A 27,050-nucleotide genomic window follows, 5' to 3' on the forward strand; every position below is an offset into this window, starting at 1 on the left:
TGAAGAGAGTGATGAGGTCACCTCTAAGCCTTCTCTTCTCCAGACTAAACAACCCCAGCTCCCTCAGCCTCTCCTCATAGGACTTGTGCTCAAGTCCCTTCACCAGCCTCGTTGCTCTTCTCTGGACCCGCTCCAGCACCTCAATGTCCTTCCTGAACTGAGGGGCCCAGAGCTGAACACAATACTCAAGGTGTGGCCTCACCAACACAGAGTACAGGGGAAGGATCACTTCCCTGCTCCTGCTGGCCACACTGTTCTTGATGCAGGCCAGTTACTGCTTGGGGCAGATGACAATGCACAGATATGTAAAAGATCAAAAGAGTTATAGTCCAAAACCCAGTGTGATACAGAATACATCAGTGTAAGGAGATTGCCCCCAATTTCTCCTTCCACCCCATTTCCCGTAAACTCAAAACCTTATGCAAATCAAGACTTTAGGCTTGATATGCTCTATATCATCTGGAGATTTGATACTTTTTCTGTCTTTGTCACTTGTTTACTTAGTTACGTACACTTCCCAAACTGCTTCTCCCAGAGTTCTAATCTTGAAAAAATTGTCTACACCCAATAAACAAGTACTTTATTCGGCACATATGAAGCACAGCTATCAATGTTTTCTTGACATATGGACAGTGGAGAATAAGAGAGATGCAAGAGCTGTTCACACTTCACCAGCAGTCAGAATGACAGCTGTCACATACTTTGCACTGAGCCAGTACAAATAAAACATTATTACCAAACCCACCAGGATTTCATCCATCCCTTGAACGAGACCTTCAGGGGAAGGGATGAGATGACTAACAGTGTGGTTTTGTCTTGAAAACCTCCTACCACAGTGCAAGAGTCATGCTCTTGAAGGATATGACAGACAAATGAGATCTGTGGCCAAGACTTGTGTCTCAAGTGTTTTCTGTATTATAAGATGACTGTAACTACACTTGGCTTTCTATCTAACCTCAAGGACATTTGATTTGTAACATGAATGTCTTCCTTTTGGAAAATAAGAGGCCATTTTCCGAGCAGCTTCAGTAAATCTGTAACTCTGATTCAGGTTTGACAACATGGGTCTGATAAAAACTTTACTAAAAATATCCTAATAGAGCCAGAAGACTCACTACTTTGAAGAAAAAAACAAACAAACAAATAAAAAAACAAAACAAAAAAAACACAAACAAACAAAAAAAAGGCAAAAAGCCAAGCTGTTCCAGGGCATAAAAACTTAAGGCATCTAAATAGAGAGGTAACAGATCACTGGAAGACTTTGGAACAACTTAAGAATTTTTACTAGAAAACAGTTAAAAGAGATAGGAGAGTCCCCTACCACAGACTGTTACAGGCAGTCCAGACCTCCAGCTCAGGCTTCTCATAGCACATAACTCTGTTTCTGCATAACACAATGTTTCTAGTAGATTATGCAGAAAAGTCTAAAGATACAAATCACATTTCAGCCATCACCTCCCAAACCCCAGCTGCACAGTCCTTTCCTTATTTTGCACTAGCTCTGAAACTCTTGATTATGCAGCAAGCTGATTCAATTTGTTAATTGAGAAGAAAAAATTTCATTTTTTTGAAGTCAGTTTCCTACTGGTTTAACAGGCTAATTCATCTCTGTGCAGACTTGACAATAAAGCTAGATGCAAGCTAGGAATGTAAATCATTAGACTGGAAAGGAAGGAATACAAATTCCTCCTTCTCTGGCAATAACAGGAACCATGCTTAATTTTATCATTAGGATAAAATGCCCCTGAGAACCTCATTAGCAGCATCCAGATAATATTGTAGTCTTGGGCAGAGAAAGGGCCCAGAATGTGTATCTGAACAGACTTAACTTTGATTACTTTGCACAAAGCACTTCAAAGGGCTTCAAGAAAACAGGTTCCCAACTGCTGAAGACAAAAGTTGTAAGGTCTTATCATGGTAATTTTAAACACCAAAAGACAGGCCAGCATGAGGGAAAGAACTGTGGTCAGTGTTATAGGATTTCAGATCGTAACATCTTTCTTTGAGGCCATCATTACGGTTTTCAATTATTCACTGGATTCCTTTTCCAGAAGTGTCTCCTGTAAGCAGCTCCTTTACTAGTAGAAGTGGAAAATGTCACTTTAAAAGAGTATGTAAACATACTCCTACATATGTAAACTGAAGGGGGTTAAACACAATCTAACCTACTACCACTGACTCACACCTTGAGAGCTCCTATGGAGTATTATACTAAAGAGACTGTGGACACAGGCTTATAAATCTGATCTCTACACTGATATACACTGCACAATCAATTTGATTTTGCATTTACTTTTTTGTTTTATAAATACAAAATTAGTATCTGAATGAAACCTACACAGGTTTCTAAGGAAGCCACTTCATTAAAGCAGTTACTTTGGAACTCCAGTGTTACTGAAACGCTCTTCCTTTCTAATTTAGAAAAAACTTCACTTTAAGTAGCTCCTGAGAGAATGTGTTACAGTGAATCAACCGTTCAAGACCCCTCAAACACTGTTTCAAAAACTACATAAAATCTGGAGGAAAAAGAATATGGTAAGTGAAGATTTTCCTGCACTGCTATTATAAGTAAAATGAAATAAAAGTAGAGGTTAAGTATTTTCAAAATTCATATTTCTGAATGATATTTCAATACAGTGAAAGGAGGCTCATGATATTTCTACTTGCATTTATATAGTAAATATAAACATTTTATAACATTCGATAAAGGTATTTTAAAGCCTGATGGTTTGGAAAGTTAGTAGTAGTCCTAAAAGCAACAGGCCAACAAGTACCTGGTACATGAACTAAATCCAAAGTCTCTCTTCCCATGCTGCTGTGTGACTGCAGCTGAAGATGGAATATCACTAAGGCAGTTTAATCTCCCTTATCCAGTTCAACACCTAATTATTCAGGTACCACTGCGTATTAGAGCAAATCCAAAGTGGATTGGGTGATACAGATTACAAGTAACTGGTTTTAAAAGAGAGTTCATTCAATCTATTATTTAAAATTATCAGGATTTGTGAGCATGGAAACACAATATAATGCTCGATTTCTTTGCCAGATGAGGCAAAAACTACACTAGCTTCCCCCAAACCTACAAGTTATATAGTTGCACGATTGCAAACCTTTTAATAACAAAAGGATATGTTCTAAGAAACATGAGAACCACAGGTGGTTTTCTTTTTCCCCTTCTGTTTTTAAAACGTCACTCCTTTCAATAAATATTTACATATTAAAAAATCCTACCAAGAACAGGACTGCAAAGTCTTATTATCAATTATATTCCAACTTTTCTTGGCAGACACTTGTTTACCCTACTCTTTAAAATGTAATAACTGTCATGGAAACTTTATGGTCTCCTCAAACTGTACCTTTAAAACCTAAGATATGAACTATATTTTGTCAGACTTTCAAAGAAAGTAGTAAATAAAAATCAAACATCCAGAACAATCTTCATAACATGTGATATATGAATCTTAAAAACTTTTTTTTTTTCATAAAAATATGTGGTTTAGGTATAAAGTGCTTTGCTTTTTACAACACAGAAGACATCACCTGTTGAACAAAAAATTGTACAGAACTAAAAGTGATTATCAGTTTGAGGCAGAGGTTTAATTCAGTCCTGATATATGCTAACAAAGTAACAGAAACTCTCTTTCCACCAGTGCAAGCAAACAAGAACCCTGCATCTGAAACCTCCTATATAATACTTGAATATTTCCTTCAGCTGTTACAAGAGACACCCTCCTACTCCAGAGGAAATACCTCGCTGTTATCCCAATTCCTCCCCTGATACACATTGCAGCATTTTAGAATGACTGACAGCTTTGCCTCAAGAGTGGCTCAATGTAAGGAACAGTGCTTCTGCACTCCACCATGAAAAGGTCCACACGTATTTCCAGTCAAGGGTAGTAATCTATTTTAAAACAAGAATTTATTGTGTTATAGTATAAAGACACTAAACACAAAACAAAGTGTTTAACAACATGAATATTGACACAAAATAAAAGCAAGATAGTTTCAAGCCAACTCCGTAACCATTTCATGTCAGGAATTCCAAGTGAAAGGAAGTTACATACACGGGGTCACCCTAGGAAAGGATGGCACCTTCAACTAATTCAAGCCCTATTTCAGGACACCATAGCATTGTCAGAATAGTTGCATTATTTTGAGGGCTTGAGTGGTATATAGGCTTTGCCTTGGCCCTCTATATATACGCAAACTTACCCACAGATCTACAAGAGAACCAATGGAGGCATTTCTACTGTAAACTAAAAGACCTGAGGTACATTCTCTTCTAATCTACCTTGCACTTTTTTGATCTAAGTATATTATAGGGGGCGGGTAGTTTATTAAAGAGCAGCATAAATTTGGTTATTTAACTTCACTATAGTCCATGTGATAGCACAGGTCAATAAAACGTATAATGCTTTGCACTACAACACCCATCTTTGACAAAATACAATACAGTATGTCATAAAGCTTCTATGAAACCATGTATTGTAGTTTCACAAGCTACTATATAAAAAGATAACTGAATCTGAGATTTACTTGAGCCATTTCTTCAGACATTACCTGGTGTCACATTAAGGTCTCTTTCCTGTAGACTGCTTTGATAGGATTCATTATATGAACCATTCATACAGTAATTTCTCAAAGATGCATCAATTGTTTCAATTAATACAGAGCAGTTAACATGAATATACAGACGAAGTATCAGATTACTGCTCCTCCACATGAAATGTTTCCAAAAGTAACCAGTTTGATGAACTCACAATAATATTTTGCTAAACAAAAAGTTGGAGCATAAGTATTTGATTTGTTTAAAACTACTTTTTTTTGGCTCCTAAAATGAACTGAATTCTATGTTTCAAAGGCTCATTGTGAAAATATATACACACATCAAATTCATATCCAAAGCTAGATTTTACCATTGAGTTTTAAAGGCCAAGAGATATTTTCAGTACAGTAGAAAAAAAAATAGCAGTTCCTGAAGTTTATTGTAGCCTCACTTCACTGCCAGTATCTATAATCCTATTGCTGTACAAAACACTCCTCTGAAGCAAATCCATCTGAACTCTATCCACCCTGAGTTTAGCATCTATACTTTTTTTAAAAATGTTTTAAACAATAGGTAACAGAGAAGTATGTACAAGGCTATAAAACATGTCAGTTATCATACAGCAGATTAAAAAAAAAATCAGTCTTTTCAGCCAATTTTCTATTACTGTAGTAATTCATTCTGGATTGGGTTTAGGGATTTTTTTTTTGCTTTTGTTTGTTTGTTTTTACATCAAGTAGCTACTTGATTTAGACATTCATGCATTAATTGCTTGAATTTCTTTTTGAGTGCAACAATAAGGCAACAGTAAAAAAAATTATAGAAATTTTGCATATGTGTAAAGGTATTAAGTTTATAAAAGTGCTTCCTAAAAAGACAACCTAATTGCAGTATCAAAATATTACAGAGTGCTGAGAACAACTATCATTTCAATAAATGTTGCTCCACAGAAAAATGTCTGATTTTAGGCTTTTTCCCCTTTTTTGGTGAAGTAAAAGCCTGGAAAAATTGCCATGGCTGCATGGGACAAGCAAGTTAAGAAAATATACTTTAGTCTAAACTTAAATAAGAAGGTCCACACTTTTTTGTGAAAACTTTAAGCCTCTGTCAAAAATGTATTTTTTTTTTCTTTTTATAGTACAGGATTAAAAGACAAGATGATGCTTACAAGATAAAGAAATAATTTACATGAAAATATCTTCTGACAAAGCTTTTCAATCAAAATATTGTTTTGTAACATTCAAACATGACATACAACACAAAAGAAACAGTGAATGCAAACAAAAAATGTTATATGGATTGCTTTCGAACACATAAATAAATGAAATATTGGTGTAGGCAGTAGGGCTCATGCTGATGGCTAGCAGGAAATAACAGTGTGCAATCTATTTGGAAAAAGCTCTAAAGTACAAATTACAAGCCCAATTACGGACTGCAGCAAGTTCAGTTATATCACTGCCATCCTCTATCTCCAAAATAAATTCTTGTTTAAATCACTCATACCCTAAATTACTCATACCTTTGCTTCAGAGATATGAATAACTATATACAAAAAGTAGTTTTATTTCACCATAGGGATAACATTGTACCTCTCTGCCAATGTCACTTGAAAAGCCGCCCATGTCAAAACAATTTGACAGCAGATAAACAATTCAATAAATATGTAACGATCTTATTACAGTCCTTCAGCTAGGCATGTTAACTCATGCTGCTAGTTTTGTGGTCACAGTGCATAGAATCCAAATATAAAAGAATGGGCTGGATTTAAGGTAATTGTCAATCCCTTGCTTATAATCCAAATATATCCAAAACTTTCATAAGCTCTGTCATGCATCAATCTTTTTTGTGGCAGGAGCAAAACCTTTCCCTGGTACAATGTCCATTGCCGGCAATGGATGCACCAAAACCGCCAAGGAGCTCAGTGTTATTGCACAATATATGAAGACCTGGAATTCTTCCAAAAGCTTAAAATAAAAATAATGGAATTATTCTGACATTTCTGGACACCTGCATTAATACTGTATGACTAATAAAAGCATGTCAGTTGCATGGACTGAACCAGCGATCAACATGCGCCCAGAATGCACACTAGTAAAAATGCAGTCAAAGGAAGTAGTCTTCATTGCCTATAGGTCACTTCCAGTCAAAGGTTAAAGTTCAAAGACTGAATGATCAAAGTGCTCATTTTCTCAGTAGGACTATCTTCTGCTACGAGGATCACAAAATGGTGGCATCAACATGTGTCATCTTTAAAATAAAAGAAGAGCATTTATGGAAAACATATAAACATTCTAATTCTAAATTAACAAGGTGCTACAGGCAGAAACAATTCCTAGCATAGGCAGTAACATGCAGAGGAAATACACTGATTGAATAGTTCTATTGTTTTGTTCAATACTGATGCAGGGGAAAAAAGAGATTATCAAAAATTAAACTTCCAAAATACACATACATCACCAAAGATACTAGCATTAGCAAATATTCCATTAAAAGGACAGTCATCTCTATGCTCAATATTTAGAAAGCCACTTGCCCAGAAAACGAAAAATCAAATATTCTCAAAATTTCGCATCCTTGAAGTACAGCAGGTCCACACCAGTTATCAAAATGAGACATCCTTTTATAAGGAATATATATAGGGATATATATAGGAGTATATAGGGATAAGAGAGGGCAGAGTGGGCTGCTTATAATGCATTCTCAACCCTTTAAACATAAATATATATTTATACATATGCATATTGATTTATTTCTCAAGATTCAACACAAAACTACAGTTCTCAGAATTATGCAAAAATAGTAGGTTGCTACTATAATCCTAAAATCTTAAACCTAAAAATAACTTACATATGCTACATTTTAGATACAGTGATTGGACAGAACATATTTCAAAAATGTGTATTCTATGCCAATCTCTTCTGGATTATGCTCCATATTAAATATTTGTCTGTGAATGCTCTCCCGTTTAATTCTCCTTCATACATCAATCTGCAGTATATTTGCACCTGCTAACAGTAAGTACTGAGTTGCTAACAGAAAGCAAACTTACTGTCAGCTTATTTTTAAACCACTTGTAACCTTGCACACCTAGAAACTGTAGCCTTATTAACATTCTACATTCTCATGGGAAAACATTATGTTGTCAATATTATTACTTGCAAAAAACCTTTTCGATTTTATAGTAGGTTACTGTACATGTAAAAAAAAAGGGACAAGGATGCAAAAGAGAGAATGGGTATTTAAATGGTGCACTAAAATTTTTAGGACAAATATCAGAGAAAACACTTTTCACTTAAGAAAAAACCAAAACCAAACAAAGCCTCCAACCCTAAAGCACTAAGGAGGTGCTGGATGAAAATAAACACCATTGCCCTTTTTTTCCACCAAAAAAAAAAAAAAAAGTTTACCTCCTGACAACACCAAAGCCAGGCAACAGCTTTATGAAACTAATTTGAGTCTAGATGCCCAAGTAACCTATATCTGGAAATCCTTCTCTGTCTTTAACACAACATGAGCAACTCTCAGATTGAAATTCAACATAAAAGTCCACATATAGCTGAAATAGACAATGGGTAGGGCAAACAATCCAGAAATATTTTCAATTATCAAAGATCAGGAGCTTTAAACAGGGCTTCTGAGGATATCATTTTGCAGCAAACAGGGCTACTTTGTGCAATAAATTGCTGCACTGAGGCAGGGATGAAATGAGAGATTAAAAAAACTCTAACAAGTTAAATGCAGACACATATTTACATGTCAGAATATGTCTCAAAATGCCACTTTATCACTCTGTGTTCGTATAGGTTTGCTTTACATCAGCTCCCAGCCATGCACTATTTTGCTCCCAGGTAAATAAATTCTGGGCATCTACTGGAAAAAAATATTTTCCTTCAAATGCATGTATTAATACAGATGACAGACTTCTTCCTATCTCTTCAAAACACATGGATCCAATAACCAGTACAATGGCTAGCTAACACCAGAGGGGCAGAACCACTTTGCATCTTCCTCCCCATGTTCTTGTATCAGCACTAGCATTTAATTTCACCCAGTGGTTACCCTTGAACAGCTGGTTTTCTTTCTCAGGGGGGATTGTTTCTTCTCCCCTCATTTACCCATCCAAATGTGGTTCAACCACAAGATTAGATATGTGACATTTCAGCAGAAGTGTGAGCAGAACATAAAGATGACAGAAGCACCTTTTCACACTTCCCATTTTAGTGTAACCCAGCAGTTCTTCAAACCCGTTAAGAAAACATTGACAATTTAAAGATCATGCCTTGGTAGTCTTGTTCCACGTCTATACAGGAGAAAAAAATTCCTTCTAACTGAGAGAAGAAGCAAATGGCACACAAAACTCAAAGGGAAAACATTCTAGCATTTATGAAAGTTTTGTCTAGGGGATATCAGGTATGTTTAATTTTTTCATGTATGAATTTAAGGTGGGGAGGAGTCCAATGAACTTCTAATCATGAAGCAAGACAGTATGAGTTATTTAAATATACTGACTTGCTTTCTCTTGCTTCAGGTTGGTTTTTTGGTTGTTCCAAATTTGAGGAAGGGTAAGGTTTTCTAATCTTCTGAAAAAAGCCATTGCATAGTTACTTCACAGTAATTAAATTACTCATTCAGAGAACTATAAGCATCTTGATGGTTTTAAGCCACAATAATACAGCAACCTGCAGAATCAGAGAAACCACATTTCTTTTCATACTAATTTGTTGTTTTGTTTGTTTAATGAAAATTGAATTTCATTATTAAGAAATTTAAGTAATATCTGCAGACTGTTCTCCTTTTGTGGACTTCTATTCTAAATCAAAATGAGACTAGTACAAATTAAAAGTAGACAGAACATATTTTAATTACAAGATAAAGCCAATAAATGGAGCTTTACTTGTTTCTCTTTAAAAAGAAGTAGTAAAAAAGTCAACAAAAACTTTTCCAAAATTAAAAATGGTGAAGCACCAAACATGTTATAAGAGTGTGAAAACAGAGAGAGAAGAGAAAGTGACTGCTGAATAATCTGGTGAAGATGAAAACCCCATCCTTGTGGCTAATATGGTTATTATTCTTGGAGTCAATTTTAAAAACAACCACACAATAAACAGTCCCAAGTTTCTCAAATACATCTTAATCCCATGCCATACAATACTTCTCTTACTGTACCTGAAGTTACCTTGTTTTAGAGACACTATTTCAGTATTATGAGGAACAGAGTTTCATTCTGTTACACTACTATATATGAAAACCCCAAGGTCTTGGCAAGTATTACAAAAACTCTCAAGTTTTTTTTGTTAAGGCATCCATGGGCTTTTAAGAATCTTAAGAATTTTAAGGGTGAAGGCTTTGGCATTTGCCTCTCCAGTCATGAACTCTCACTGTCCCAAAAATTTGCTCTCATTTCACTTAGGGAACATGTCCCAGGGTGGGGAGGCAGTGAAAAACAGAGGATGTCTTACAATGGAGCCTTCAATGAAAGGTAGTGATGGAATCAGCTCTCCTGCACTATCTAGCATACAATACTACCTGCTCTAACACATCCCCTCCCAAAATACTGGGGCTTCCGATAACTACCATTTGTACAGAATTTTCCTAGAGAAAATAAAGAAAGAATTGCTTAGAAGAGAAACAAAGCCCAGCCCATCTCTACCCCCTCCTTCTCTCTTTCCTCACCAATGAAGTGGACAAGACAAGCACACACAGCCAACTGCAGCTCTGGGTAGAGGATGACAAAAACTGAGGCAGAAGAAAGAAATAACACAGTATAAAGCAAGACAGAGAACACATGCAGAAAAAAAGAAAAAAAAAAACCAAACCACAAAAAATAAATAAAAAAGCAAACTCCCAAATCAAAACCAAACAGAGAAAAAAAACCCAACCCAATGCTGGCACTGCAGACACTGTAGCAATTTTAGATACGGTTGGGGTTTTTTTCTTTATCGTGTACATGGAGAATCTTATTACTATATTATTTAGTTCTTAGGAGCCTTTAAAGTCAGTCAACTCTCCCATACTGGAAATTCTGATTAAGAGTGGAAATTAAATAAAAGACATAGCTGTTTACAAATATATAGGTATCTTTTCAAAACCATGAAAGCTCTTAAAGTGTTGATAACAACAACAAAAAACAGTTTAGAGCTAAACTTAGTTTCGGTATGTCCCTTTCCCAATCCCAAATTTGTCATAGACTAATATGGTCTACCAAAACTTTCATTCAAACTCAATTCTACAATTTAAAAAAATATTTGTTTACACTTCCACCAGGAATTATTAAAATGTGATATAAAAAAAAAAATCACAGCAGATTATCTCAGAAAACAAGATTTTAATAACTCTTTGAAACTAAAAAGAGTTTTAATGCTTTGAATGCATTTATCTTACTTTCCTACATTTTAATTGCTTTCAGCCTAAAAAGAACTTAAACATTCTTGGTCCTAGTTAAATACTTACCATGATACCACCATTTTGTTTTCTTTGGATTCTTGTTACACGTTCTTACATAAAATGAGTTATCTGGAGGTCGCCTCTGCAACAGAAGAAAAGACCTACAAATAATCAAACAATCCTCATATTGTAATACAAGAGCTATTTAATAAGCTTATGAAAGGTTACCACGTGAATGCAGTGAAAATGATGTAACAGGCAGGACTAGACTTTTGTCAAGAAAAATCTCTTAAAGATCCAGGTAGCAAATTCTTACTGTAGATACTTCAAGAAAAACAGTAATGAAAAATACCGAAGAGTTTGGCAATAGGGAGAGAAATATAAATAAAGGGGAAAAAAAAGGAGGGAAAAAAAAGGAAAACAACCCAAAAGAAAGAAACAGCTGTTGTTCAAAAAATCCTCAAACTAAATTCCTTTGCAGTTTGAAATCCAGTTCTGATGTATTAGATCCAATTCACATCCATAAGGCTCAGCTTGGAGTGGGTGAAAAAGCCAAAAACTTAAATATCTATATCTAATCCATACTTCATATTCTTCAGTTTTCTTCTTAAGTGTCATCATTATACCAAACAAGTCATAGGATAGAATACAATACCAAGCCATTTTGGAGTGTTTTTTCAACTACATGCACATGACTAGGACTGACTGGGATGCAACATAAATAGGTATGTTTAGATAGCACACATGGACAAGCTCTGACCACATCCAACTTCCACAGATAGCCCACTGCGAAAGAAATGGTCAAGAGCAAAAGGGCAGTCTCTTTACAAAAAGGTCTAAGGTATTGGTGTACCAAAAAAAAAGCAAAATAAAAATTATCAGGATCACTGAAATAGCACAGATGCAAAGCCTTAGAAGCATCTGCACTAAAGATAGTTCAATTAATTTTGCACAGCCTTTAGAGACAGGATAATTTTACATTTAAAATATGACTGAACTTCAGTTAGGAGGACTTGATGGTTTCCATTTGTTCCTCTTTTCCAATAGTGATATGTAAGCGGGTTACCATGAAAACAGTGACAAAGTACTTACTGCACTTTTTATCTTGAAGTTCTAGCTTAGTATTTTTTCAGTAGTAGAAATGTAGATATAGTAGTTTTGCCCAGTTTAGAATTTGAGACATGAAAATTTCACTTTGCAAAGTAGAAAACTATCAACTTTTATTTTTTCTACTCCAACAGTGCTAAAAAAGCCCATACCTTTTCTTTGCAGCTGGAAAGCATGCTAATAATGCTAAGACAAACAGATTGCACTGAGAGAGCTGGAGACCAGTCTTCCGTTAGAATGGATAAACAGATATGACCATTGCTATAAACATGAGGATGAACAGGAATATTGTCTCCAGTAAACATGACCTAAAAAAAAAGAACAAAGATACCTCAGACTTACAGTCCACATTTTAAATAAAACTGTGGTAATGGCCAGTCTTCGCGAACGAAGAACCGGGGAAGGTCTTTACCCCTTCCAGCCTGCGCATTGGATTTTTTAGGTGAGACACAGTGTGCGCGGAACTGAGCCCACCCTTTAATCCCAAGGTTCATCTGCCGGGGCCAAGCGAGCTTGGACGGTGGCAGCGAGGTCCTCAGGACATAGATGGATTGCCTTACAGGGCTAACGAGCTCCATCTGCCCAGGGAGTGTCCTAACCGGGAATCAAACCCGGGTCTCGGCGTTGACAGCACTGCGGCTTAACCACTGCACCACCAGGGGCACTCAAATAAAACTGTATTGTTTTTAGGAAAACAATATAATCTTATTTAAGAAGTAGGTCTGTCACGTTCACTTACACTAAATAACACACTTCACCACATTAGGTTTATTCATTTTTGGAAACTATTAAATGAAATGTAAAATAAACAATGGAAGCATAAATAGCTAGTGATGATGGAGTTAAATAAATGGTAAATATAGGGGATTTTCTATGAATACTTATACAGCATAGAAAAATTCACAAGGTAACTTTGTACAACCAGTGAACTAAATAAACCTTTTGTATCTTGCAGCTTCAGTCCTTCGTGTCAACACAGCTGCCTAGCCAAAATACTGGATTTTAACGATTTTAAAAGCCACAATGTTATACATCAAGAAGTACAATGAGATCCACAAATGAGTATTTCTATAATTCTGGACACAACAGAAATTAAGTTCTTGCCGACTCATTCCGGTTCCAGCATAAAGAGTAAAATTAAAATGCATTAATCTTATCAACTATAAAATAAAGGAAGCCAAAGTTTGTTACCAAACAGGAAATACTTCTAAATCTTTGCTTCAAATGGAATATGTTTTTATTTGACATGGATAAATATGCAACAACAGCATTTAAAATCTAAACTCCTTTCTATTAGAGGAAGTATCACAGTGAAAAAAGGTTAAAAAAGCAATTTTGACAACTATTGCTCTTACATTAAGATTTTGTCAAACATATTGCTAGTTCAGGAACAAGGGAAATAGAGTAAAAGTGAGATCTTCATAGCAGCATTATACTCCTGAAAATCTTTTCCAATGTAACCACTGTCATCTTTTAGGCAATGAAAAAATAAATCTCTACCACTCATAACTGTAATACTCAGCAGTCTTTTAAGTGTTTCTTGAGTTATATAGATATGTGTACAAGTATGCAAACATGTACACAACACACCCACCTCATCACTGGCAACAAGAAAGAAGTATCATATAAAAAAAGGAAATTAGAGAGCTTAATTTATCTGCTAAATATATGTTTCTAAGGCAGAAGAAAAACTGGATGCAGAATAACCTTTCATAGGTCTTTGAACTGCTATCACTTAAGCCTTGAAGAGTTTACCTTCATAATCCAGTAACGTATTTCACTTGTAATTAATATGTTCCTTTTACATGAAAATCAGAACTAGGCATACTAGGTAAGTAAAAGCATGCATGCTCTAATAGACACATACATTTAAAAGCAGAAAACAACCAAGTGATTAAGCAGCAGAAGTGTAAACTGTCAAGTTACAGTAAGTAGATTTGCCAGAGAGATAATTATGGCCCAGAGGTTTGTAGTACAGAATGACCTTACTGCACAGCAGTATTTTAAAAAAGGAAATTCTAGCCATCTACAACAATCAAATATCCAGTACTTAAATTTTTAATTTTTTTCTGTGCTAAAATTCAGTGTGGATATATGGATCTAATTTGATGCTTAACAATAAATTGCACAGAGCCACACACACAGCTTGGGTAATGAGTACAAACATGGAATCAAATTAAAGTGGCTACTCTGTTGTGGATCACCTATGAGTACTTCACTGCAAACCTCATGAGGTGCAGAAGTACAGGTGGCCAGTTTGTTCTTTAAAACCTAAGACTGAAAAATCAGCATCCTAGTTTTTATCATGGCACCTAAAAATATTTAATATTTATGGTTTAAGTGTCTCTCCATGCTTCAGTTTTACAACCAATAACAGAAGCTGCAGAGCTCACTCTTAGAACGTTGAGCTGAAACAGACAGGACAAGAACTAAGGCTCTCTTCCTTTTCTCCTTCCTTTTTTAGAAAACAAGGGATGACAGGTGAACACTACTCTTACCAGCCTTATTTTAAACATTTCCCTCAGGTGACAGAGGGATGGATGTGCACAGCACATTCTGCAGTCTCTAAGTACTGCTGTCCCTTCAGTTTAGGCTGTCATGAAAGCAACACAGCAACTCACACTTCAATTATAACACTATATGCAGGCCTCTCAAACATGTCACGTATCTATGACAATCCCTATCAAAACACCGTATTTCTTCAGCTATATTAATAATGGCAGCAGAGAAAATGAAATAGCCTTAAAAACAAACTAGAAAAAAATACGTTGAAAGCAAGAAGAGAAGGGACAAAGAAGCAGTTTGTTGTTTACTCGGCTCCTACATCACAATAAAGGGGATCTTCCTACTTTACCCTGTGTTTCTCTCTCACATGATATGAATATCAACCTCAAAGAAGCCGCCAGTTTACACTACTTTCATCTCCTATGAAACCAAGTCGACTGTCAAAGCATTGTACCTCATTGCAGAATCATTTTTAAAAGAAAAGGCACCTGTGCAATGCATTTAATACAAATTAAAGTTACTAAACCTCACATCAAGATATGTGGATGATATAACATTCAGCACATGTCATACAGATACAATCCAAAAGTAGTATTTAGTAAGGAAGAAGGCAGCGGTTACCTGAGGCGAATCAAAAGGATACCGACTACTAAACTTAAATAAAAGCTGAAATTTCTCCCCTTCATATAGTGTTCCTGGAGCACCTTCCATGTCTACAATCCACCTAAGGAACAGGGAAAAAAGCTGTTAGTACTGTGGACTGACACATAGTTTTACTCCTGGAGCATAGGACTAATCAAATCAACTATAAATCAGAGCCAAACATTCTAAATTCGTTATTAACATTGTAACAGTCACAAAGGTGAGCAATGCATCAAGCCTATATTTGAAAGAAACAAGCCTGGTATTTTACATACAGGCACTGAAATAGTGCTGTAAATTATAACTATGACCTGAACTCAACACAGAGCCATCAGCTGAAATAAAATAAAACTGTTTCAAAGCTTATTCCTCCACAAAAACAGGCTTGGAAGGAAACAAACTAGTACATGTTCCTTTTTTATGTTGTTTTCTTTCCTTTTCTGTCAAGGAAAACATCAATACAGTTTATTAAAACAAAATCTGTACCCAAGGGGAAAGGACGAAGTGCCTGTACTTGTGAAAAGCTCAGAAATTAAATAGCACCTGGCAGGTAATGAACCAAAACTGGGACAGTTAATAGTATAAAAAGGAAAAGGTCCAAGAAAATTAAAAGCAAAACAAAAAAAGAATGATTTGCAACTGTAATAGAGATAATACCTCAGCATAGCATAGCATTCTTTTTCCTCTGCTTCTGGTCCTTCCATCACAATAACATGACAGTAACTTACAGGTGGAGTTGCCAGGGGAAGAGAAGGTGGTGTTTGGTGTAGGGTTTTTATTGTGGTTGGGTTTGGGTTGTGTTGTGGGTTTTTTAATCCAGTTAAAAATAGATGCTTTGCATACTGCTCAACACATTCAGCAACATTCTGTTAACTTCTATCATTTTATGGAGTTCTATATACTGTTGATCACTTAATACCATCCTTTGCAGCATCATATTTTCATTTTTCACCCTTGAGTTTTACAGGTTTAAGCAACATGATAAGGTAAAAATTCAGCAAGAGACTACAAAAATGGTCAGATAAGGTTTACATCAACTCAAGGAGGGCAGCTGAGATTTTGCAGAACAGCAATGTGCTCAGAAAAGTCCACATCTCCAGCTGGCAGCCCTGATGATCCTATTCCCAACCTCTTCATCCTCCTGTCACATGTACACTCCCTGTGTATTTAAATCATGCACATTTTTCATCTTCCCCTTTATTATTCTTTGGGTTTCAGGGGATTTTTTTTGAGGACAACTGCTTATCTAATGAACTGCTAGCTGTCACACTCTTAAAGAGGAATGCAATAGCACAGTGATGGCTGTCATATATTCCCTGTTTTTATTTTGTGAAGACATCTTCAATTCAATCTATCTGCACTCCAAACCACTTACCTCTCCTTATGCCTTCTGCTTTTACACTTACACACACGGTGCACCAATACTCTTTCCATTTATTGGTGCTTGTGATCCAGAACACTTCCACTTTCAAGTTTTTAAAATAGTTTAATTTACTAAGTAGAAGATAACTCTGCCTGGACATTACTCCTTTTCTTTTATGAGGAATCACTAGAACCCATCTTTCCTGTGTGCTTTACAATTTCTAATCCTTGGGTATTTAAAATAGAAGTTTGCTTAACGTTTTAAATGACCCAGCTACATCATGGGATCCAATTATTTTGTTCAATATCTTTAAAACCCAAGCAAGTATCGCTCCCCAAATTTTTACTGCATCAGTTCAAACTGTAATTTGTTTATTGAACTCAGAACATGCTAGTTGACACCAAAAACCTTCAAAGAGAAAAAAATAGAATGTTACTTGTGACAGGAAGCTTCTAAAACAGGGATGATTTCAAAATCTAGCATGACAGTAATCAGGAAGTTTTTAGTGTGCAAGGTATTGAAAGGTATTAAAAACTGTACAAGGCAGAAATAATGAGACATACTAAGAAAAATCAACAAACAGGAAAAAAATACTTTTTTTTTTCCTTTTCCATCTGCTGTGAACTTTGATTTAATAGTCATTTTCTGTTGAAGTGAGTGAAAAACACTTGCAATATTAGATTGAGTCCTTTTTGAAGAAAATCTGAAGGCTCAAAGTAGAGCAAATTACAGTACGAGCTGTAATTCAGCAATTCTACAACAGTTTATTACTATTTCTACCCAATTCTGGGAACTGCTATTTCGACTATTTTTAGTCCTATTCATCTACATGAAGCATCACAAAGACCAGCACCATTTAAGAAGTAATAGGAGTGTTTGATTCAGTATATACAAGGTTTAGAAAAGCCTCATGTAACACAGTCTGAATGACGCCACCAAAAACGCAGATGTGAGACATCAGAATTCAGCTCTATGATGTTTTTAAATTGATCCGTCAATCAGTAACTGAGTCCAGAACACAAGCCTGAGATCCAGACTCTCATTAATGTTTATATCTGCCAAATTTTAAAAATTTCTCTAAAATTAAGCTAAGTAAACTATGAAAAAGAAATGTTAACAGTCTAAATCTTTTTAATTTCAGTCAGGTAAAAAAACTAGTTCGGTTTCAAGAACAATCCCTGTCCACTTCAATGGACACAGAATATTTTATCCTGTTTCTCTTCCCATTTCACTAACCATAGAAAAAGCTAAGGCAGGGAGAAAAGTGCAAATGAGTGTACCCAGACAACTTTGCTTTTTAACAAGTTTCCTTCACTTGCTTTAGAGAAAAAAGGTAATGTAACAGCTATGATGTATATTCTATACATATAACACAGAACTCGAAAACAGCTACTCCATTATTTCAATAAATCTAAAGGGGTTTCAGAGGTTAGCAGCTATAGAAGATTGTTTAATTATTTTATTCTAAAATATGCAGAGGCTTTTACCAATTGACAGTTTGTTAGACAGTAAAAAGCCAAATAAAAATTTAATAATCCCTATCCAGTTCCTGAAAGTGTCCCAACACATTACTGTAATATGCTTATTAAGGAGAGCAACATGTCCTTGTCTAGACTAAAAGCAAAAATTTGTGATACTTGGAATTGGTGGAAGTGACATAAAGAGAACTTCCCTTACTTACACTTTCAGCATAGCAGAAATAAAACAGGATATGTACTTACTGTGTAATTGAATTTTGTACACTCTTTTCATCTAGAGTCATTCCTGGAGGTGGATCATTTTGAAATGCCAATAGTTCTTTTTGTAATCGTTTCTATAAAGAAATTGTATAGAATAATTTCAATACTAAATGAAGTTCAACAACAAACATGCACACTAAAGTACATTTCCTCAATTATTAAAAGGTAAAAGGAGTCTTATTTGAAAATTTAAAAACAAAGTGAAACTGGAAGGTGAAAAAAAGGAAGACTCCTCTCCTGGAAATTTAACTGAAAAGTCACAGGCAAAAAAAGTCACAGGCTTTAAACTTACTTTTTGGTTAAAATGCAGTGGCATTTACATTTGCAACACTGCAACGTGAAGAGCTGTTTCATGACAAACTACATAGATGTATAAACTACTATCATGTTACAAAGGTGTCTGAGAGCTCTACACTCAGCAAAGAATATTTCACATTCCCACGACAGCACCAGAACTACAATAATTCTACAAGATTTTAACAGCACAACTCCTCCTTCTCTATGTAATTTAAGACACTTCTATCTGTGCAAGCCAGAGGACAGAACAGAAACTAAAACCAGACTACGTGAATTGCAGAACACAAACTATTTTATAACTGTACAGTAACTGCCTGTTAGAACCTACAGAGTCAGAGTACTTTGTAAAGAGTTATACTGGCGGCTCAGGTAATTCTTACTTATTTTGACAGGGATAAATCAATTAGTAACTGCAACCAGCTGGTTCTCTAACAACTACAAGCACTGTTTCTTACAATCCATGGAGCAAGGGAAACGCAACCTCTGTGAAGTGCTGTCATTGGCACTGCTTTCAGAGTGCATTTTCTCCATATAAACAGTTATGCAACACGATTTGTCATTTCCAAGCCATGTAGATGACAAAAAGTTCAAGGTCTCCTCATTTCCTACTTTCTTTTTTCCTAGCCATCATTTTAAGGTTTACAACCCACGAGTGAACTTCAACCACTCTAACAGTGAAAATAATCTTACACTGAAAAGGAATAAAAATACATGGTTTGAGAGTTTAGTATTTCATTCCCATTCAACATGCAATTTTTTTAAAAATATAGGTGTATCATGCATTTGTAGATATTTTCCAAACAACTTTTCCAGAATTTTAAAAAATCCAAAGGGGAAAATAAAGTGCTGATTGGTCAACACAGAAATGATGCAGTATCTTAACAATATTTTTGAAATTGGACTACAATAAATTCAGCCACACAATTCATAAAGAAAAAGGACCCCAGAGATTAACAATTCACATTCTGAAAATACTGAAATAATTTTCTATCTCTATCAAGCAGCCCTGAAAACTTGCTTTGTGCTTCTATTTTGAAAGTTCCTACTTTGAACATAGATACAATACAAACAAACTGAAAAACCAATGCTAGCATTTTCATAGGAAAGCTATATACATTGCTAACACTGAAAACCAGACTAGAACGCTAGTGTTCATCTTTTGCTTTCTGCATAGTTTAAGAAAATACTAACAGTGTTTTTAACACCACTATAAGAACTAAAATGCAAAGGAGCACGGTTACAAAACCATTTTACAAACCCTTAATTTGAATGGCATTCATTTTTAAGTCAGTTCTCTTTCTGGCACTTCCCTGGACCACCATCAAATAAACCTCAATGGCATTCAACCTGGGTATGCTTTGCCACAGAGAGAAATATTTTAAAAGTTCATACATGAGAATTTTATATGGTAAGGGAAATTCAAGCTCCCTTAAACAGGACACTTGGAAACATTAATTGAAAAATAGTAAGGAACAAATGTATATAAGAACAGCAAATAATTCAGTAGATCCATTCATTAGATCCATGAAGACTAACTATACAACTTCATCTTTATAAAAAGGAGCTTAAAATCCATTTGAGAATTGAATTAAAACCAGCCACATTGAGCTATCAGTATCTGATAGTAAATGGAAGAGAGGAAATTTTGTTTTTTCTGTATCCTACAAAAAAATCCAAATTATCAACACTTAAAATATCCCCTCATTTCAAGTCTGCAGCTTTGTCCCTTTTTCCAGCAACCTTCTTTTCAGTCAAATACAGTCTCAGTCATTCTTTCCATCTCAGCAGTGTGAAAATATTCTCTGACTGCTTCACAGCTTTTCAGTTCTCACACATTATATTTATGGTTCTTTCTAAAAAAACAGTAACACAAGGAAAAAATAATTATAACGTGTACTTGACCAGCGCAGTACCACTGAAGTGCTCTGTTCCTCGACCTTAAAACACTTGCTGACACTATCATGAAGATAGTTGGGGTTTTTTCCTCCACAACTGGAATTATAAAATATACTATTTTACAATGCTCTACTATTCCATTAACCATGCCATACAAGTTAATCAATTCTAATCTGATAAACTTAGCTGGGTATCTTTAATAGGTTTTCACCACATATTTTCAAAACTTGCTCTTTTATATCAAGCATCAACTCAATTATTTCTGTACAGACTAACAAAGACTAAAGATCTTTTCTAGAACATGAGAGTACTCTATAGCAACTGAAACAAAACTATAGAGGGCATCATGGCCTACTAACTAAAATTCATTCAAATAGTGAAAAAAATGTTTAAAGAGACAGGCTAACTAATATTTAGAAATCAATCTTTTAATCAACCTCTGTGGTCACTGCATTCCAGGGTTTCACTACCCTCATGGTATAATATGTTTCTTTTGTATCTTATTGGAATATCTCTTGTTCCAATTTGTATCTGTTGCCCTTTGTCTTCCCACTGTGACTGTTTTCCCTGACATTCCCCTATTATGTTGTTTCACACAACTGCAAGATCTCTCCTTTGCCTTCTCACAGCTGAAGACACCCCGTCAGTCTGTCTGTACATCAGGCAGTTCAGCCCCAATCTTACTGCCTGTCATCTGCTGGACTCACTCCAGTCCACCAGTGTCCTTCTTGGATCTTGTGCTGTGGCTCCCTACAGACAGCACTCCAGATGTGGTCTTAAGTTGCAAGGAGAGAGGAAAAAATAATTTTCCTCAAGCTGCTGGCTGCAGGCTAGCACATACAGCCCAGTCTGCAGCTAGAGAAATTCAGAAAACTTGGAATATGTTCTCCAAACATATCATGATTTTTTTCTTCCTCTTCCTTACAACTTATAATTTGTCTCCTCTGGTGTCTCATTAATAGAGAAACTAGATTATCAGGAGACAGATCTAGTTTAAAAGAAAATCTCCTAAATTAAGCCCTTAAAGGCTAGATTCATATAGTTTAATTAGGAAATTGAGCTCCTCTTTACCACAGTAATTCAGAAAACATTTGAAGTTTAAATGAAAAAAACTTGCAATTAATTCTTCTCCAGTGTTTAACAGTATTTGCACTAGCTGACCAAAAAGGTTACAAAAAAACAGATTTTCTCAGAGCAACACTAAGTAAACTCACATTCTTAGCTTCAAGATTCAATCATGAACTTTTAAAAAACGTGACTCTGGTATGTCAAGTCCATACACATCAGCTACAAATGCCATGCTGCAACTCAACATTTGAAAAGGAACAGCTTCAGTGGTGAAAAAGCCTTCCTTTACTTGAGAGCCACGGATAAAATTTTTTTTTCCCCCCACAAAAAGTTTAAAAATTAGCAGCAACATGCATAGCTGGACAAAGTAGAGTGGATTAACACTTTTCAGGTAATCTTAAATATCTCATTTGTAGAATCTTATAAACTTAGGACTTGAAGATACCTCAGAGAAGTCACCTCTCCATCTTCCTAACATAAGGATGGATCAAAGAATCTTAAAATATCATTGTAATTAAAAGCCTCTAATATTTTTCAAATCACTTTATCTCTTGCATTTATAATCGGAAGAATTTTCTTCACAGTAAGAGATCTAGGTGAGTAGAATAAAGAATAATATATAACCTGCTTATTTATACCATATTTTGCTTGTGTGCTTACTCAAAAGACACACTAACGTGAGTCGAAAATATTTGCACAGTTAGAATACAGCTATTGCTACTCTTTCACAACAGTTAAGAGCACAATAAGAGGAGAAAATCATGTTAGTTCCATGTGGTTCTTCTTCTGAAATCCATTTTGGCTGCTTGTCTTTGCTAACTGTCTATTACATGGTACATGTATCACAGACAATTTTGCCCAGTGATTTCCAGAAGTAACCCTTTCACACGATAGTATAAAAACAAAATAACATTTATCATCTGGAAACTCACTCAAAAGAACTGTCAAAAACCTCAGATTCAGTTGCTTAAACACTTGAAATAAAAGAAAAAAAAACACAACAAACACAAAAAAACCCTTTAAAAACCTTAACAAACAAACAAACCAAAAACAAAAACAAACAAATCCCACCACACACCCATGATTTCTTGTGACTGACATAATATCCAGTGTCTAAAAGGTATCGAATCCGTTCTTTGCGCTTGGCGTGATTAGTTGTCAGTTCAAGTATTTGTGTCATCCATTCTTTGCTTTCCTTTCTATTCATTCAAAGCTCATCCCTTTCTTCATCTTTCTAATGATTTATAAAACATATTAAATGTTTTTCAAGTATGTCAATTCAAAACAATAAAGCCTAAGTAGATTTCCCTCATGGTTGTCCCTTTCTTTCAAATTAAGCTTTAGCAGCTAATACTTAAGTTTCACTTTTCTGTTCTGTACAGAGTCTCTTCAAGTCACTGAATACAGGTTCTCATGTCACCATCGTGACTTTTACTATTATTCCTATCTTTTTTCCATATTGAGACAGCTTGCCACAGTAAATTAGTATTTTCTGCTAGAAACCTTCAGCCCTTCAACTCTCTTAATTATCAGGAGACTTTATTTACAAACGTCCAGCTATGTTGAGACAAGCATAGCTAAAGTCAACACCACAACCATTTTTGGGTTTTTCCTTAGCATGAATCAGGAATAGCACTTTTTTAATCACACACACAAGTTGCTTTTAGCCTCCCAGTCTGCTCCTTCAAGTCAAAATACAAGCTAGTGCAGCTATTCATTCCTAAAGTAGCCTCCAAAATTTATAATGTTTTCCATACATAGATATGCTCTTGGAAGCTGTGCTTGTTTTGCTGTCCTTTTCACATCACAAGACACTCTTTCCAATGCTTCTGCTAATCCATCATAAGATTTCATGTAGAAGCACCCTTCTGCTTGTCCACTTTCTATTTAAAGGGACTGTGAAAGAAAACGGACTACAATCTGTTATTAACATAAAGGGAGAATAAATGAAGGATGCACAGACAATCTCAATTTCACCTTCTCCTTATTTTTGACAGAAAATTTTATGCTTAAACATTCTTTTAATACAACTTTCAATCAAGCCAAAACTGAAATGTATCAAATTGATAAAAACATTCAATGTCTAGAGGGAAATAGAACAGTGGAGTAGGAATATCAGAAACCCAAGACTGGTTAACACCACAGTCCTTCAACTAAAAGAATAATCACCTGCAAAAGGCAAAGAGAAGTGACATAGCCAGCAGTTTACACAAGTATTTTCAAAAAGGTGGAAGTCTTTAAAACCAAGATTAGTTATTCACCTGTCTCTACGGGAAAGGATGGTTCAAAGAGGAACTCAAAGAACACGGTTTAATATTGATCCAAAGATCAGTTCCAAAAGAAAGCTGGGACATGACTGACATAATTAGTATCCTGTTGCTACTTCTGTCAAACAGGATTTGTGCAATTCCTTCAGTTATGCTCCACAGATTTTTGAAAGTCTCAACTTCATAAGATTTCTCAAAGCATATGGAACAAAGAACACAAAATTAACTTGTGTCAGCAGAGTAGAATTCCTGCCAGCTCCCAAGACAGCTCACAACCACCTCTATCATTTCAATCCTGATAGACAGGAGTGGTGATAGACAGCACTCACTGTCTGTCAAGGTTTAAGTTAAATGGATCTCTGAAGCCAACAGCTTCTAGCACCTTTGCTAAGCAAAAATGCACATCCCTCTTTCTCCAAACTGGCATGCATCTTACTTGGTCACCTCTGGAACTGGTGTGGTTATGTCTCAAATGCCACAGCTGAGTTCTCAGTGGTGTTGATTCCTGGTGAATCACATAATGAAGAAGCAGGCAGGGCAGAAGCACATAAAAAAGAATGCAACATATGAAAAGGGGGAGAACATAAAAATTTAGGACTGAAAGAAATTTAGAGCTTGGGAATGTATTTCAGAATCATTCTCCTAAAAAACACAGTGTTTGGCTACTGTGCACCATTGAGCTGGATGTTATATCACATAAATGCTTACTAATAGATACAAAACTATTTCACTGGTCTCTATGTCCCTGTTAGCTAACTCAAAAGGCAACAACCTATTCCTATAGTATATAGGGCATCAGCACCATCACATTTCCCAAAACTAAGAATCTTTTTTTCTAAATCTACCACAAACTAGGATCGTACCCATGGACAGACAGACTAACAGACTTTAACCACAATCCCCCACAATGAAATAGTGCAAAGGCATTTTCCTCCCCCATCACGACAACTTAACTAGTTCTTGTAGGTATGTGCAAATTATCATTCTCAGTGCCTTGAAAAGGAGTATCACAATATCAGGCATCTATTTCCAGTTCTAGGCCCACTGTCAGAACTCTTACAAAAGCTGTGCCCCTCCCTTGGAAAACTGGAGCACAGAGTTAAAGTTTAACAGAGCTTTGGGCAAACAAAAACGTGTATAGTGAAGTTATGGGGGTCACTACCAAGTACAACTATTGCACAAACAGGTGAAAGCAACCAGACAATGAGTGTTGCTTCAGGTACCCTATTGTACTTCACAGCTGGAGTGGGCACAACATACATACACTGTTGTGCTGGGTTTGTTGATTAGAAGCAAAATATTAACAATCAAGTTTGAACATGTACCCACGCTCCTGGCTTCTTATCTCCTAAGAGCTGAAATTATAACCTTTATAAAGGTAAATTATACAAAGAAAATAAAATTGCAGTTCTTGAATATTTCACTTTTAGGTGTTTCAAGAAATGCAGCAGAAAACATGCAGTGTCTTAAATCGGCAATATCTTAAAGGTAAAGTAAATTATGAGCTATCTTAGTCAGTTACTTTACCTCTGAACCACTCTTAACATGGACTTGAAAGTCTATTTCAGAGACTTTCCTTATTTTGGAGAAAGAAAGTAAGAAGAAAAGCTGAGTTGATTAAACCCACAGGAGATTCAGCACAAGACATGATATATTAAGGGCAGTGGTAAGAATTCAGTAGAAAACAGATGGGGGAAAAGCAAAAATACCAGCAGAGCAGAAATCTACCAGAGAGTAAAAAGGTGATAATGGGCTAACAGCTTACTTTCACTTCTGCTGGAAGAAACCATTCCATTGCTACACCTTCTTTTACCATTAAAACAAGCTGTGACGGGCAATTAGGCTTGAATGTGGAGGCCTTTTCACCTGGAGTGGTGAGAACTAAATTAACCATGTCCAGTTAGGCAGTATCATGAAAATACAAAGAAACGATTTTTGGGGTGTCCTATGAGGGCCAGGATTTGGACTCGATAATCCTCATGGGTCCCTTCCAACTCAGCATATTCTATGATGCTATGAAACCGAAAGATGGAACAGCAACTTCACAGATAGGAAGACTGGGTGTCCAAAACAACTAGAATTTTGGTAGAAACCTTCTATTTCTATGCACTCGAATTCCCTTCTCTTTGTTGAAACAATGCAAGAAAGGGGTAGCCTTCCAGGGCCAAGCCTTCCTAGACACTGTAAACTGAAATCTTAATCTGGCTCAGAGATCAAAAAGGAAGAAAACAAACTCATAAATAGTTAAAAGTTAAACGTTAATCCCACCGGGGCTCCACTCTTCTATTTTATGTTGGTAAAGCTGCTGCACCCTAGGGAGACCTAACAATATTTCTTCAGTAATTACCAATCATTGCCTTCCACCCCCCGAAATTTAAATGCACACAAAACACTGTTATCACCAAAACACTGTCAGTAATATGATAAAGTCCTGGCAAAGTATTTACATTTCACATATGAGCTACAGCCTGTCACCTCCTCCTCCACCCAAGTTACAAAATGTTTCACAAAAAACATCTTTTATATTTTGAAGAAGACGTGCAGAAGACAGACTTTTTCCAAGCACTCCCTCACCGTACAGAGACAAACAGCAACCTTGTACCAGAACAGGAGGAGCTGGTAACAGGCTGTAACGACAGTGTTGTACAACACCACCATGTTGATGCATAAGCAAAGCTGTTGCTACTCTGCTAATACAAGCTACTAGCCTGAGAAAGACCAGTGAACAACTCTATTTTTGGTATTTCGATTCTTACATACACACATTTCTTACTGAAAAATACCTCAAATTCAGAATATGAAGTACTAAACACTGGGTAGACAGTTCTGCTTTTCAAACTAAACTCCTTTACAGAGAAAAAAACAAACAAACAAACAACAAACCAACAACAAAAAAACCAACACATTTTAAACAGTTAAAGCATTGCTGGAACTGACTGCACGTTACTCTCTAATTAGAAACCTAACTTTAAATACCAAAAAAACTCTCAAACAGAAGAGAAACAAGGTAAAGATTACCAATGATGATATTTAAGAAAAAATTACCTGCTACACTCCATCTTGCCACTTAAGAAATCTAAAGAAGTGACAGTTTCTATAATTTTTTGCTTCCTAATCAATCAGGTCATTCAATAGAGTCCTTGCAGGTTATACCTCGTAATTCAGGCAAAATAATTTGGCCCAGACTCCCAAACACACAAACCATCCAGACACTTGAATATCCCAATGCTGCATGA

At 35.8% G+C, this 27,050-nt stretch overlaps 1 protein-coding gene across 6 annotated transcripts in view; it reads right to left on the minus strand.

Annotated features, from left to right (window-relative positions):
- UBE2W (ubiquitin conjugating enzyme E2 W) overlaps positions 1-27,050 on the minus strand; it is a 43,338-nt gene that overhangs the window by 8,858 nt on the left and 7,430 nt on the right. For 4 of the 6 annotated variants that reach the window (XM_027892291.1, XM_027892293.1, XM_027892294.1 and 1 more), the window contains exons 2-5: positions 18,269-18,360; positions 15,164-15,266; positions 12,190-12,345; positions 10,997-11,072 (exon numbers count right to left, since the gene is read on the minus strand). In XM_027892291.1, coding sequence (XP_027748092.1) covers positions 10,997-11,072; positions 12,190-12,345; positions 15,164-15,266; positions 18,269-18,360 — 427 coding nt within the window. Of the gene's footprint in view, positions 1-3,900; positions 6,794-10,996; positions 11,073-12,189; positions 12,346-15,163; positions 15,267-18,268; positions 18,361-24,767; positions 24,790-27,050 lie in introns of those variants that run through there. The other 2 variants (XM_027892295.1, XM_027892292.1) reach the window with 2 other exon arrangements.

The sequence above is a fragment of the Empidonax traillii genome, unplaced genomic scaffold (genome assembly GCF_003031625.1).
Source record: "Empidonax traillii isolate 1590-97213 ecotype Southwest subspecies unplaced genomic scaffold, ASM303162v1 scaffold344:size748272, whole genome shotgun sequence".
Classification (NCBI taxonomy): Eukaryota; Metazoa; Chordata; class Aves; order Passeriformes; family Tyrannidae; genus Empidonax; species Empidonax traillii.